General features: G+C 38.8%; 2 protein-coding genes across 3 annotated transcripts in view; both read right to left on the reverse strand.

The window, feature by feature from the left end:
- Positions 1-1,618: 1,618 nt before the first annotated feature.
- Positions 1,619-7,287, reverse strand: LOC117304020 (retinol dehydrogenase 8-like). The gene is made up of 7 exons (XM_033788498.1): positions 7,231-7,287; positions 6,903-7,100; positions 5,753-5,875; positions 4,464-4,632; positions 3,484-3,675; positions 2,454-2,550; positions 1,619-1,963 (listed from the first exon to the last, which is right to left on the reverse strand). Exons 1-7 carry the CDS (start codon positions 7,285-7,287, stop codon positions 1,633-1,635), a joined length of 1,167 nt encoding a protein of 388 aa, XP_033644389.1. The 3' UTR covers positions 1,619-1,632.
- A 281-nt stretch (positions 7,288-7,568) lies between these two features.
- LOC117303897 (2-oxoglutarate dehydrogenase, mitochondrial-like) overlaps positions 7,569-15,798 on the reverse strand; it is a 28,289-nt gene continuing 20,059 nt past the window's right edge. For both annotated transcript variants that reach the window (XM_033788344.1, XM_033788345.1), the window contains exons 14-22: positions 15,023-15,173; positions 13,127-13,254; positions 12,643-12,821; positions 12,319-12,390; positions 11,730-11,855; positions 11,095-11,167; positions 10,709-10,872; positions 10,068-10,222; positions 7,569-9,973 (exon numbers count right to left, since the gene is read on the reverse strand). In XM_033788344.1, the coding sequence (XP_033644235.1) occupies positions 9,871-9,973; positions 10,068-10,222; positions 10,709-10,872; positions 11,095-11,167; positions 11,730-11,855; positions 12,319-12,390; positions 12,643-12,821; positions 13,127-13,254; positions 15,023-15,173 (1,151 nt within the window). In that variant the 3' untranslated portion in view covers positions 7,569-9,870. The remainder of the gene's footprint in view (positions 9,974-10,067; positions 10,223-10,708; positions 10,873-11,094; positions 11,168-11,729; positions 11,856-12,318; positions 12,391-12,642; positions 12,822-13,126; positions 13,255-15,022; positions 15,174-15,798) is intronic.

Genomic DNA, 15,798 nt, shown 5'->3' on the forward strand with positions numbered 1-15,798 from the left:
CGCGCCCCTTGTGAACAACACGTACCTAATTATTACCTTTATTCACAACTCCACACCTGACCAGAGTATAATACTCTAAGGAGGATCTACAATAGCAGACCAAATAAGGTACAGCATTTACATATCAACAAAGAAAATGAATACTTCGTATGCATGGGGAGCTGGCTGATAGATTCATCAGGCACAATCCAACTTACATTAGACTCACAACTATAATATTACTGAAGAAAAACAATCTTTGTTTACGTCGTGTCACGTCCATTTGAATAAACTTTGACACGGGCACCCATTGTCTAATACCCCTGGTGATATTATGGTTCTTAATTAAAACTATTAACCATACAACTTTTAGTTGGGTTGCTATAAAGGATTTTCACAAAGTTGATTTCAATTAAAATTAAACCTGACGTATTCCCACAGTCTGTATTATGCTAAACAACCCTCTCAATCTTGTCAAATGCTTGTTCTTTGTCGATACTTATCAAGTATCTTATTTAATTTGTTGATAGACAAACATACTATCTTAGTTTATATTTGTATTCCTGTCTTTAACACCACAATATTGATCAGTACCTTTAATGGCATCATTCTTTCAAAACGGTGTCTTAATATGACACTGGAAATTACAATTTTAATTGGAGGACTTATCAGTTTAATCAGTTACTTTCCCCTTACATTATATGGTTGTTTTTTGTAGTTAAATACGAATCATTGTATTGTTCATGGTTGGAGTGAGAGAGTCACTCTGGTAGCATTATTAATAACTAGAATCAATTAATCTTTAATAACGTGCCAATACTACTATTGATAAAATACTAAAACTCGGTGGTTAAAACATCTAAACCATGTGATTTTAAAGTGTTCATTGAACAACTTGGTTTGACAAACTTCAATTCAATATTATTGAAACTCTTTAAATTATCAACTTATGCATTATGGGTTAACATTCTCAGCGGAGTATAAGGCCGTGTCCGAAACGGCGACTTCGGCTACAGCTACGGCTAGATCGCGCGCGTCTGCTATTCTTCAACACTGGTAGACGCGCTGATCTAGACGTAGCTGTAGCCGAAGTCGTCGTTTCGGACACGGCCTAACTAATTATAATAAATTAATTAACATAATAAATACACATCCATTTTGAATCAGAAAAATAAAAGAAGATGTTGCAAACTGCTTCCATTTTGGTGCTTGTTTCTCAGAGGTGTTTTTTGAGACAATCTTTGGACGCCGAAAAACGTAGACTGGACTGATGTGTATCCAAGGTCGATTGTTTATAAATGCATTTGAGCTTGCTGGTGACACGTAGACTAGATCCTCATTCCTCGCCTTCGTACTGAAACTGTCAGTTCATTTCTTGGGACGAGACTAAGTTGTTAATTACACCTCCTGAAGGATTATTTCAAAAGGCATTGCAAGCAACGTAGTCTCATCTCATGCAAGGAATTGGCAGTGTTACAGTAAAAATACTTAAAACAAAACTTCCGCTTTTCCCCCCACTATTTCTTATTAATACGTGGTAAACAGTAAGTAAATCAATGTATCCCTTAACGGTTGTCATCTATCATACCCCCCCCCCCCCACCCCGCCCTTAATGTTTGATTCAGCAGACACCCTTTTTAATAGTTTCCTTTTTTAACCACAATTTAAAGTGGCTTGGTTGATTTTAATCACGGAATCCCCCGTCGGATCAACCAACATGGAGGCAACAAGTTTAGTTGATTGCTCATCAGACTGATAACGTAGGTGAGGCTCATTGGATAGGATAACTTTCTCTATGAGTTGCCCAATCTCCCTAGGATGCCGAGATATGTTCATGGCCGGTAGCAAAACCTTCGCAGCATACTCTTTAAAGAGAACTAAGGTTGTATTATCCCAATTTAAAAAGATATCTGCTTCCTTCACATTCTCCTCGGCATTTTTTTTTAATGGTGTTGAAACGGCTCCAATTTCAATGATGCTGGTCCTAAAGTTAGCGTTACAAAGAAAACAAAAAATTAAATACACAATTTTAGCCTTAAGGTAAAGAATGCGCTTTTTCTTGAACGAACAACTTTAATGACAGCCCTTTCATTTATCTGTGGAATTCCTCTCTGTGTTTGTGGGGTCAAAGTTATGCGCAGAAAAACAAGTCCTGTGGGTCAATTCTTCGATTCTGAAAAAAGACCAACTATGTGTAAGCCCCTGTATAAACCCAAAACATTTATAAACAATGGAATCATTAAAATGACTGCATAAGGACATATTTCAAAATGGGTGTCACGAAAAACACACAAAGAAAATGAAACCAATGGGAAAATACGGCATTGTTACAAACATTTGTATAATGTTTGCAAACAATCAAGTTTGTTCACCCAGTAGACATCAGCAAATGCATAATACAAACATAAGGCTATCTTTGATTCTATACAAATAAAATCTAACTGCCCGATCTGAATGTCAAATGATATTAATACCTGATCCCGTAACCTTTTTGAAGAACTACTGCCAATCCTTCCGACATTCCCTCTAATGCGAACTTGGATGCACTGTAAAACCCTACAAAGGGAAGCCCTGTAAAGAGAGATAAAACCAGGACTCGATTTCACAAAGCAATAATTATTCAGACATTCACCGTATAACAAATTGTAAATAACCCATAGTGATTTTAATAATATATAACCTTTTATACTTTGCAACACGATTGCTTTGCAGTTAAAGCCATTATACACTTTCGGTAAACAGTGTTGTCCAAGTTCCACACTTCGTGTATCACAACTTATATATCAAATAACAATCCTGTGGAAATTTAGGCTCAATCGGACATCGGAGTCGGGAGAAAATAACGGGAAAACCCACTCCTGTTTTCGCGCGTTTCGCCGTGTCATGACATGTGTTTAACGAGAATTTATATTGTTTTACCGTTTTCTCAAAAAGTAAAGCATTTCATGGACTAATAATTTCAAGAGAAGTCTTTCACCATTACCTTCTGTAAACCCTGTAAATTATTTGTAAATATGTGATTTTTTTTTTTTTCTGTACCGAAAGGGTCCAATGGCTTTAAGATCCATCGTACTCACTTAGTGAAATCGGCCTCTGTGGTAACTTAACATTAGGCACGCTAACGTTAAGAATAACCCATTACGGATCGTTATACCTGCACGATGCCACAGTATTATGGGAAAATGTTCCAGTTTGACGTTTGTTCCTTCCTTTAGCCCAGTCAGTGTTAAAAAAAACACTGCCTAAGAAAAAAACTTTCTTAAGCAACTCTGCGGTTCCTTGCAATCCCTCCCAATCTCCCACCCTTTTGACGTTGGGTTGAAAAGAGTTGCGAAATTAGTAGATCATAGTGAATACTTAATGGTTCTAATTGGATAGGAGAAACTGAGTTAGTTAAGTAGAAACTTAATTAGTTCAGTACACAGAGTGTCGTCTCCAACCTCCCGATCCAACCTAATTCTCAAAACATAGCAAGATGTAAATCTACTGTCATCTCATCCTTACCTTGTACACCAGCTCCACTTGTAATATTGATGAGATGGCCTGATTGGTGACTCTTCATGCTCGGTAACACAGCTTGCATGACTCTTGCAGACCCCCACAAATTGACGTTCATTATTTCTTGAGCAATATCCAAGCTCTCGGAAGATTCATCGTATAAATCAGAATCAACTGCTACAATTCCTGCATTGGTAACTGTGGGAAAATTCAAAGAACAACAGGCAAATTAACATTAACAAGTTTTTAGTTTGAAACGACAACAACGTGTAATAATAGATGTTAAATTTAAATCGGGGATAAAGAATACTTTGGTTTTAGCCTAAACACCTACGACGATGTGACCTGTTTACATTCAAACCGCCCTCTGTTGAAAAAAAAACACTGTATACGTCATGTTTCGCCGGCCAAAAAGACGCGTAGTCATGGTAAGATTGCATACACTTTCTAGCTGGCTACCCAAAACACAAAGGTTTTGCCCGGCGGTATGCGCGCGAATCGTGTTATGGTTTTCGAGTGACGTCAGAGGTCACATCGTCCATAGATGTGTTTGTTATAGCTCCGTTGTTACATTGCGGCATCGGCATCGTAGAACGGAGAGTTAGGAACGGACTTAAGATGGTTGTTAAAACCCTACTACACAACATTCACCGTTATCACATAAGGGAAGGGGTGATTATATTAAATGTTAAATTTCACAGGCTATTTCAATAAAGATGAAAAACAATCCACGTTGTCTTAAATTTTGACCCAGACACCCACAGTCACAGTTGTTATAGGCTTGATTCAATTAAATTAACACTGCATCCAGTCGAAACATCAACCAATAAAATGTACCTTAATTTAGAGAAACTTGGCTCTTTAAAAACAAATGATGGGAAAATATTCTACCAATATCAACGATGAACTGGGTATTAAGTCCCTTTAATCGAAGTATTGGCTGATGACATCAGTTGAAAAAACAATAACTGATTATTATCACTTACTGACAACGTCGATTTTATCATTTGCTTGTAAGATTTCTGCCACCGCTGACCTAACTGATACCTTCTTAGTCACGTCAAGTTCTCGGATGAAGAGGCTCTTATCTTTTGAGTCACCAGCTGCCTCTTCAAGATCACTAATGTCAGACAGTTCCTTAACTGTGGCATAAACCTGATGACGTCAAACAAACAAAAACTAAAATTGCAAAAGCCATCTCACAATAATATGACGGGTGGGGTCTAAAGCCGTAACATGCATGTATCTTCCTTCACAACATTTTAAAGAATAACCGTTGTCTAAAAATACACTGAACGAGTGAGTAGTTTGTAAGCATTTAGAACCTGACACTTAGAAGGGTCAAGTTTGACTTGGGTCATCGTCATCATCATCATCTTCCTTCGTCCATGACGGAATAGTAGAAGCAGCTTTGATGAAATGGTGCCAGGTTACTTTTTATCTCTCATGAGTTTTTTTCTCTTTAAAATGAGATTCGAAAAAATTTAACCATTCAGCCAAATCGTTCAAGTCCTTTTCAATAGTGCCACTGGTGGATTAGTTTCTATTTTCGGCAGAGAAAGTCGTCAACATATTTTTTACATTTATAAATTGGGATTGGCATTTTGAGCAGCCTCATTTTAAAAGATTCAAGACAGGGCCCTGTCTGGTACCCTGTGGTGTACCACCTTCAAGCTCAAAATAGTCGGAATTGACGTTGACCTCGTTAAACCTGACACACTGAATGCTAAAACCACAAATCCATGGTACAATAATATAATAGTCAATGATGACACCAAGCTGAATAATTTCTCAGTTCAAAGAATTGTTAACCGGACTTTACACAGTCTTCTCAAAAGTTTGTTTTAATATAATTATAAAGTGCTTTATAGACTAAGGAATGTAACATTGTCATCTAATAGAGCATACACAAAATACTCCATCGTAACTCTTTGGTAAATCCAAATGTTAACTATGACGTAATTTGGTTTTCCAATGTCAGGTTTGAAGCTTTTGCGTGGTGTGGATGCATGTAATAATGCATATAATAATGAAAGAACTCTTGTGGGTCTGCAACCATTTTATACAAATACTTGATAGACCTTCAACCCGCAGAGTAAGCTTTCATAGCGACGAGACTACAATAAGCGTTAGCTCTTTATCAAAGCCAACATCTCCCCCATCAGAAGACATTGTACACATTGTGTCTCATTAACCCACAAAGTTTTTTTTTGTTTTTCCTTTTTACATAAAATGCAATATTGGTAAGCGTCAAGTTCAACAAATACAAGATAACCTTGAAGTTGTGATCGGCTTCCTTAGCTAGGTATGTAGCTGTAGCCAGTCCAATCCCTGACGAGCAGCCCGTAATCATAACAACTAACGGTGGTGACATTGCCAGTCCGCTATGCAGAGGAAACTAAACAGAAAAGTAAGTCGACAGTTTGTAGAAAGTTTCAAATGTGACACGTTACCCTACTCTTGAAACCAGTCAGTCCTGGAGAATGGCATGGGGAGTATCTGTACAACAAGTGATCTTTATACCATGGCGGGAATCAACAATAATAATTACCTTCCTGATAGCACTCGATGTTAACTATTAACTTGATCACGAGTCCATTAGTTCCTCAATATAACTATATTAAGTCACTCAGCGACATGGAAGGCTAAATTTGGATTCACCTTTGCCAGTGTAGACATATTGCTCAATTATACACTCTTCACGACAAACGATTCATGAACATTTTCAGTGTCTATGAATGATAAAATTAGTGCATGGTTCAACCATGTCGTTTGTTGACCTCAAATCAACAATGAATCTACTAAATACAATTGGTTTACCCTTGAGCTTCTAACTTGCAAATAGCCACCGATGGCGTCAGGGGTCAATGCATATCAATTATTAGTCTAGGTTCCTAGACCATTGGTGTTGCGCGGTCACACACAAAAACTGTACACGCTTTTAATGAACGAACGCTAGCGGGCGCTCTGTTTCTCTGATTTCCGGCTCAGAAACAGAGCGCCCGCTAGCGTTCGTTCATTACAAGCGTGTACAGTTTTTGCCGCGCATAATCGGAACGTTGGTTGTGTGTGACCACGCAACACCAATGGTCTAGGAACCTAGACTAATCAATTATCAAACAGTTGACTCTCGGCGGAAAGGTGCATTTTGGACTTTGATTTTCTAAATTTCTGAAAAGTACTTATCAACCGGTATCTACGATGTCTATTCGGCCATAAATGAGTACGTGGTTTTAGATAATCCTAGCTTCGCTCCTTACACACCCCACATCACTCACAATGAACCTGAACCTTTCCGAAAACGACATAATGGCCAAGTTCAACAGTACGATAATAGTTTCACGTAGAGCTCTGAACAGATGACTTTGTGGAGACCCAACCTACCCGCAACCGATTCAAGTATCAAAGAGTGGTTGGATGCCTACCACAAGAACCGAGATGTGGCTGATAGACACATACATCAAATCAGTTGATAGGTTCTGAAGGTCCAGACACCCAAAGTCGACCATCCAGCCACAAGGCACTGTTGCACTGGACAGGTCGGCTCCAGCCTGCTGCCTGTAGGAGATAAGAGTCTCAAATCCTGGCGTGGGTTTAAGCTGATCACTAAGAACCAAGAAGTTCTAGCCATCACATTGAAGGAGAAACGAAACAGCAAATTGGAGAACTATGTCTATTGCCATAACACCGCACTACTAAGGCTTTTACTGAGTTATGGTGTGGCTAATGATGATGACACTCTTCAGTCTATACACTCATCAAGGTTGGACAGAACCCCCTGGCTGACTCGATGGTGGTTGAGTGCAACATCATGAGAGTGTCTTTATCCCTACATCGATACACAAGAGGGCAATAAGTACTGGCCCGCTGCAAGTAACACTACTGACTTAAGAATCCAGTGTTGCAAAATTGACACTGCATTTAGTATTTACATCTGAATTGTTTCAGCTGTTAGTTGTTCCTGGTGATTTTCAATCAGTGAGAGTTAAGATCAAAGCATCTCATCCAACCTAGATAAAGAGCATACATTTTGAATTTTAAAACCACTGCTCTCATCCAAACACTTCAAATCATGTACACATTTCACACAGTACTGTTGACTAATTCGTTCCTTCTTTATTTCCTCAATAGTATGTTTGACAGCAACAATGTTGAAGACATTCTAATGTTATAACAGCTTGTTGGCTGCATTTCTTAAGAGCCATGTTTTTTTTTACATGATGTACCGTTATGGAAGCTAAAAGTAATTGGTTTAAACACCAATCGTCCAAGTATGCATTACTTTTTAAACAGTAATGTGCCAAACACGCTACATGTTACTTTTTATATAAGTCGTTCAAACCAAACCCATGCATTTTTTCCCATGGTATGGCTTCGTCAGCAAAGAACTGTTGTCATGGGAATTCAAAATCACAAGCAGAGCAAAGTTACAATAAAAACCATAGCTACAATCCATTTTGTAACATTCTGCCAGAAAACAAACAAAAATCCCAAAACAAACGAAAACGAAACCCACTGCGGGAACACGTCTATAGAAATAATTGTGGCTACGCATGACATTTTGATCCATGATTGGTAAGGGACAGTATTAACAAGGAGACGAAAGTCCGACAATTCTCTAGAGGAATTGGAAATGCTTAACCATAACATGACATTGTCATGCATGCAACATCATGACAATATATACTCCACTCTATACGTTTATTATGAGCTTTATCCTTTCAATAATCACACATTTAAAAACAAGTCATGGCAGCCAGTCTAAAGAACAAACTGTCAAATCATTTACTGTGATTTATTGAGTTACTGTCCCAACAACTGTTGAGATTACCCTAGCTGAATTATACACCGTTTTGGTGCGCTATGACCTATTAGCAATAGCTGTAGCCCAGGTTGTTGATTTGGCTCAGACTCAGCTCACGCACACTGCATGACCCAGCTACGAGCCTACATGGCACTTAGCAAGAGCCAGTAACAAACAGTCAACTGATTGATTCGTGCTTATTCTAGTGTTTACTATTTTACTCAAGTCGACATAACAAGTAATTTCTATAACAAAGAAGGCACTTTCCGGGTCATTTGGGATAAATGATGAATGGAAAGGTTTAACACAACAGAACATCAGGCAACATATAACCAATCAAAAGGCACACTCAAACATTTCATGACAAACAAAAGTAAACTTCAAATTTATCAACAAAAAGTATAAATAGAATTTAAAGAAAGTTGAATTACCCAAAATCCTCACTAACGCAATATCTCATGCAATGTCTTCCTGGTCACAAAGTAATGATTGATTTAAAGTCCTTAGATTAAATCCAGGGTTGTTAAATGGCCCTTTTCAAATCTTTAGCTTCTACTTTGGGTCCAGCTTAGGATATAGCAACACTGAATTCATTCTGCGGAATATAAACTGAACACTCAATAGTTACCATTCAGCATTAAATAGTTACAATTGAGCATTCAGTAGCGACCATGCATGCCACTGCTCAAGGAAGTTTATTAGATTAACTCATAAATTGCCTTTTTTTATGTGTTATTTTAAAACTTATCTGATGCAATACATGCCTATATAATAAATTTGTTTGTTTGTATTCATTATTTATGTAAAAGCTAAATTTATCATTTTCAGAATAGTGATAATGGGGAAGATAATCTAAAGTCTACATCAAAACTTTCCCCAATCTATTTCAAAAACTGTTTAAAATAGTTCTTTCACGTTATTTGAAAACCTTCACAATAAAGTTGCAGAAATATCATTCAAAATACTGGGCACTTTCTAGCTGCCGACGAAGACAACACGTATTCTTCTCATTTAAGTGTCCATTTTACGGTTTAAAACTTCTGCTAAATTTATTTGAATAGAATCCTCCCACAAGATTGTTTTTTAATTTAAGTAAAATTAATACTTTTATGAGAATACTGAAAACTTTGTAGAACAGCTCATGTGTCATTCAGGTTTTGATGTCTTAAAACAGCCACAAATCATCAGCCCAGGCAGGTTACATGTATACTAAATAAAGTTGCAATACCTTAAATAACAGAAAACAGTTCAGGCTAGGTTCAAACTAGTTCAAACTAGTTCAATCTAGTTCAATCTAGTTCATACTAGTTTACTCCAGCAGGATCAGGTCTAAAAGAACACTCTTGTTTAATACCAATGTACAGATTCTGTTTAAGATACATTGTAGTTCAATCCAGTCCAAACAAGTTTAAATCAAGCGTAACAGCACAATAGGATGAAGTCATTTCATCCTGTTAACACTGGTTCAATCCAGCCCAAACAAGTTTAAATCAAGCGTAACAGCACAATAGGATGAAGTCATTTCATCCTGTTCACACTGGTTCAATCCAGTTTAAATCTGACCCCTAACGTAACCGGTTCTGACTGGTTTAGTCCAAGTTACAAGCCTCCCTTAGTAAGTTATCCAGCTCAGTCAGGTGAGTGAACTTATTGCCAGTTGCCGTGGCAGCAGAGGCAGGTCGACCAGCGTATCTAAAAAAATAAAAGCAACCAATACTTCCAATTAATCTACCGTTAAAGAATCTCTTTTTGTGGTTTGACAAACATAGACTGAGATTGTACTCACGTGCAGCGTCGTTTCCAGTTAGCAGCAGTATGGATGCGTGCCTGTACGTAGTTCCAGGCCCCCATGTTCTTATGCTCTTCCTGGGCCCACTGGATCTTTGCATTGGGGTACTTCTTCATCTCCTCAATAATCAAATCATACGGGAACGGAGAAATCTACCAAAGAAAAAAGCAACTCCAAATATAATAGTTAGGCATAATGGTGGGCAAGGCTTTATGGCTACACTTAATTAAAAGATTTTTCAGTAGAAACAGTGCTTGGAAACTTCATCTGACGAGGAAAAAATATTGAGGCACCACCCACACTCACAGACAGCATTAATTAAGCTTGGGTAGTAACCTGTTTCTGCTTAGCAACAATTATCTGTGCTCAACAGCTCTATGCAACTGAGCCTCATAATAACACGTGTCCCAAGATCTGGGCCCAATTTTATGGCTATTCATAAGCAGAAAAAATGTCTCAATTGGTCAAACAACTTGTTGTTTTGTTAATTCTGGTTGTAGTTGATAATAATAATAGGCATTTATACTGCGCTTTTCCAAAACATGATCAAAGAAACAAGCTAGAACAAAACTTAAAACACTATTTAAGAAAGAGATATGTTTAAAGTTTACTCTTAAATGTAGTTGCGGCTATCTTACCTGTTCCAGACGAGTGACAGCGATATTCTCTTCCAGTCCAAGTTTCTCCCTCTCCTTAATCAGATCGTAGTAAACCTTCCCAGAGCAGAGTACCAACTTCTGTACTTTGTCTGGACTCTGAGACGCAATGCCATCCTCTTGGATCACACGCTTGAACATGGTTCCTAAAGTAACAATAACAAATATCAGTCATCAGGATTATGCAAACAACTCTATCGTTTCTACTTTAAGGCATCCACATTGAAAAGGTAAACCAGGCAAGGATCATACTTCTATATACGAATAATTTCTCTAATACAGGTTGGTTTTAAGAAGAACCAGAGTTAAGATGAAGAAGATTTCAGACATTATCATTTAGTTGTGCTATTCAGCTTCTTAATGTTTACCTTCAACCATTTCATCAAAGGAGGATCTTGCATCAGGGTGTCGCAACAGACTCTTTGGTGTGAAAATGATCAGCTGTTGAGAGAATATAGAAGCTTGAAAGCATTGTCAAATGAGATAACTTTTGCAGGTAGATTGGACAGACCAACCAACCAACCAACTCCACTGCATCTACAAGGAACATCCCATTTACACAAGATACATTTTCCTGATGTCATCATTCTACCTTGACAGTAATCCACGGGCTGAGTGCCAGTTAAAATAGTTGAGGACCAGTCACAACTCTCTCCAAGGTGTTCAGCTGGGTAGTTATGTAAAATATATGGACAAGTGAAAAAGCTGGGGACCAGTAAAAAAAAAAACAATTAAAGGGCAACCCTTGACAATATCATACAATCCCCAAGAAAATCATTAACTCAAGGCGCATTTTGTGAGTAATGTATTAATGCTTAAAAGCATTAACCTAGAAGTGATGGTGGCTAGTTGAATAAGGTTTTTATGCAGCTCTCTTTGGTTAATATTTCCCAGGGTGCACTTAGTTCAACGTTTCCCAGAGTGCACTTTGGTAATTATTTCCTAGGGTGCACTGTAGCCGAGAATGAACCAAAGTCTTCCCTTATTGCTTTAAGAGACTTACAGGTTTCCTGAATGGCAGAATAATCTGTCTACGCAGTATGTGGAATATGTTGGCAGGCGTTGTGCAGTTAGCAATCAGCCAGTTGGCGTCGTACAACTGGTTGATAACAAAATCCTCGTTGAGGGTCTGTGGATAATCAAATGAAGGGTTGTTAATTCATGGTAGTGCATTAAAATGAGGCGGAGCTCTATTAGATCTATATATACCCACAGAAGACCAGTCACTATAGATAGTACACATGACATAGTGTTTTGGCTGGTAACCTTATTCTGGTAAAAAGCACATACATTGTGCTTAGTTTCAATTCATGCTTAAAAAGCTCTATGAAGTTGGGTCCAGTGTGATTTTCAATATCATTTGCTTTGTTGTGGTGGTAAGGCAACCTCATTCCAACCCCCCCCCCCTAGCTAGTAACCTTTGAAGAATAGGGTTTACCCTAACAGTTGATAAAAGTGAGGAACCCACGCTGCTTTGAAATGTCTCTTTTCTGACGCATGACAATCTCTTTTGAGGTCCAACAAAACAACATAAAACTATTAAAAGTAACAACAACAAAAAAGGTTGAATTGGCAGAGGTTTAAATTCTCACTGGTATGATGTCTGGGTCATCATTACTCATCTGTAGGAAGCGCTCAATACGTGCACTAGAATGCTCCGGTCCCTGTAGAAAATAAACAAAATCAAATGAATCAAAGTCAGACATGAAAGAGTCGTAGGAAACCATTAAAACAATAAGGAGCTCAGGACCCTGTACTAAAAAACAGAGACAAAAATCCATCAAATATTTTTCTAAAAATGTATACATAAAGAAGACTCCTAGAAAGCTGCATGCTACGTTATGCACAGCCTTGATAGAGTATCAGGTCAGTTTGACCTGTTGGTTTGTCTGTTAGGAGAGGTGGGCGGGGCTTACCATGCCTTCATAACCGTGTGGAAGCAGCATAGTTATACCACTCTGACGACACCACTTTGCCTGACCACTAGAGATGAATTGATCAATGATGCACTGTGCCGTGTTGTGAAAGTCACCAAACTGTGCCTCCCAGATGACCAAAGACTGTGGGTTCGTCATGGAGAAGCCAAGCTCAAATCCTTGGGTCGTAGGAAAAAGAGATTGTGTTCAGTTATTGTTCCACAGCAGAAAGTATTGCTTGAACAATTAATGTAGTAAGCAATAAAACCTTGGCCCCAAGGCTGGCTCTAAATCTGAGGTCTGCAATGATTTTCAACTTTCTTCTCCCCATCAGAAATAGACTGGTTTGCCTTTCACACAAGCTCTCAACACACACCTATTCTTCAACCTGTTGCTAAGTATTGTCTTCACTATTTTTCTGATCTTTTAAAGTGATAAGTTTTTAAATAAAACCTTGTTTGGACATTTCAAATGACTGACTTACCCAATACACCAAACTCTGAGAGTGAACTGTTGCACACAGTGTAGTGAGCTTGATCAGGGTAAAGATTGTTCAGAGGCATGAAGAATTTCTTATCCACATTCTGGTCATGCAACATGTGATGACGGTGACTGAAAAACAAATAAACAAACCACTGACTCAAGGGGAGGCTGTTATACCAAACTCTAGCTTTAGTAACAGAATAAATGGATTCAAATGCCTCCATGCCCTTCCACATTGCATTGGTACCCCTTGAAATGACCCTTTCACATTGCATTGGTACCCCTTGAAATGGCCCTTCCACATTGCATTGGTACCCCTTGAAATGACCCTTCCACATTGCATTGGTACCCCTTGAAATGGCCCTTTCACATTGCATTGATACCCCTTGAAATGACCCTTCCACATTGCATTGGTACCCCTTGAAATGACCCTTCCACATTGCATTGGTACCCCTTGAAATGACCCTTTCACATTGCATTGATACCCCTTGAAATGACCCTTCCACATTGCATTGGTACCCCTTGAAATGACCCTTCCACATTGCATTGGTACCCCTTGAAATGGCCCTTCCACATTGCATTGATACCCCTTGAAATGACCCTTCCACATTGCATTGGTACCCCTTGAAATGGCCCTTTCACATTGCATTGATACCCCTTGAAATGACCCTTTCACATTGCATTGGTACCCCTTGAAATGACCCTTTCACATTGCATTGATACCCCTTGAAATGACCCTTCCACATTGCATTGGTACCCCTTGAAATGGCACTTTCACATTGCATTGGTACCCCTTGAAATGACCCTTCCACATTGCATTGGTACCCCTTGAAATGGCCCTTCCACATTGCATTGGTACCCCTTGAAATGACCCTTCCACATTGCATTGGTACCCCTTGAAATGGCCCTTCCACATTGCATTGGTACCCCTTGAAATGGCCCTTCCACATTGCATTGGTACCCCTTGAAATGACCCTTCCACATTGCATTGGTACCCCTTGAAATGGCCCTTCCACATTGCATCGATACCCCTTGAAATGACCCTTCCACATCGCATTGGTACCCCTTGAAATGACCCTTCCACATTGCATTGGTACCCCTTGAAATGACCCTTCCACATTGCATTGGTACCCCTTGAAATGGCCCTTTCACATTGCATTGGTACCCCTTGAAATGACCCTTCCACATTGCATTGGTACCCCTTGAAATGACCCTTCCACATTGCATTGGTACCCCTTGAAATGGCCCTTCCACATTGCATTGGTACCCCTTGAAATGACCCTTCCACATTGCATTGGTACCCCTTGAAATGTTACATTTCCCTCATACATACCCCCCCCCCTTTGTTTAATAAACAAAATAATAACCCCCAAACCTGCCTTGCTCTTACTAGAAGGAACAGCCTGGTATTTCTGCTATGAATAACAAATTACTTGGTAACGAGTAATGGGGAGCTGTTGATAGTATAAAACATTGTGAGAAACGGCTCCCTCTGAAGTAATGTAGTTTTCGAGAAAGAAGTAATTTTCCACGAATTTGATTTCGAGACCTCAGATTTAGAATTTGAGGTCACGAAATCAAGCATCTGAAAGCACACAACTTCGTGTGACAAGGGTGTTTATTCTTTCATTACTATCTCACATTTTACTAAGCAACCACGATTGATTTGCAGTTACGATCAATCTTGGCTCTGTTTTTGTGAAATCGACCCCATGCACATACAAAAATTGGAACAGGAAATGTTTTGGGTCTTCTCAAAAAAGTTTTTTTCCAGTGAAAATTCTGAGCTACAAAATCTGAGGTCTTGGGAAGATTTTCTTGTAATACCAGCCCTAGTGTTACTAGTTGTCAGCTGAAATGAAACTGAAGCCATAAAGTAAAAGTACATCAGCCTCACCTGAAGGTACCCCTTTCTACATCTTGTCCACTGAGTCGAACATGGATACCTTCCTTCAAGAGGCTGCCAAACGCTAGAGCCTCACCTAGCGCCCAGTCGATCTGCCTGTTCTTCACCATGTCTAAGCGACTCCGAAGAACACGCTTCAATCCTATAAATATTAGTGTTTTATTCTTTTACTGCCTGCCTCAGGTTTACAAGAAATTTCTTTTATGTGGCTGTGTGGTTTTGAATAGAACAGGCAGTCTACTTCAAGCTCTCTTATATAAACAGCATGTTCCATTTCACCTAAGGAGACGTTATAACTTATACACAAAAGAGATCCATATGTAAACAGACCCTGTATGCAGCATAATAGCAACTGACACACATTAACAAACTGCAAATTAAGGGTTCAGAATGAATGTGTTCATTTGTAATTTCTCCACATACTCCACAAGTATTACATTGTTACTCGAGGTTACACTGGTTACCAGTTCAACAAAAATTAGCATTTAAAGTTGTTTTCATATAACTTGTTAAACCGTTCATGGTTTAGCACCAATGAACATTAAGGAGCTCATAACCATGAAATCACTCAGGGTTTAGCACCAATGTTCATTGACTAGCTCATATAATCTTCAAATCACGCTCTCAATTATCTTACCGTCTTACATGTAGGAGTTCACAAGACCACACACTTTTAACTTACCCTTCAAGAACATCAAAGGCAACCGTAGGTGATCGAGAATTTCTTTTTGCTGCTCCTAAACTATAAATAATCTCCCTCCTTGTAT

Source organism: Asterias rubens, chromosome 20 (assembly GCF_902459465.1).
Source record: "Asterias rubens chromosome 20, eAstRub1.3, whole genome shotgun sequence".
Classification (NCBI taxonomy): Eukaryota; Metazoa; Echinodermata; class Asteroidea; order Forcipulatida; family Asteriidae; genus Asterias; species Asterias rubens.

Excerpts from the sequence above, each read along its gene's own strand:
- LOC117304020 (XM_033788498.1), bottom strand. The coding sequence starts at position 7,287 with ATGTTGCACTCAACCACCATCGAGTCAGCCAGGGGGTTCTGTCCAACC. Across the intron at positions 7,101-7,230 it reads TCTGTCCAACCTTGATGAGT|AACTTCTTGGTTCTTAGTGA; the intron begins GTATAGACTGAA and ends TGTGATGGCTAG. Across the intron at positions 2,551-3,483 it reads AAGTGGAGCTGGTGTACAAG|GGCTTCCCTTTGTAGGGTTT; the intron begins GTAAGGATGAGA and ends CTCTCTTTACAG.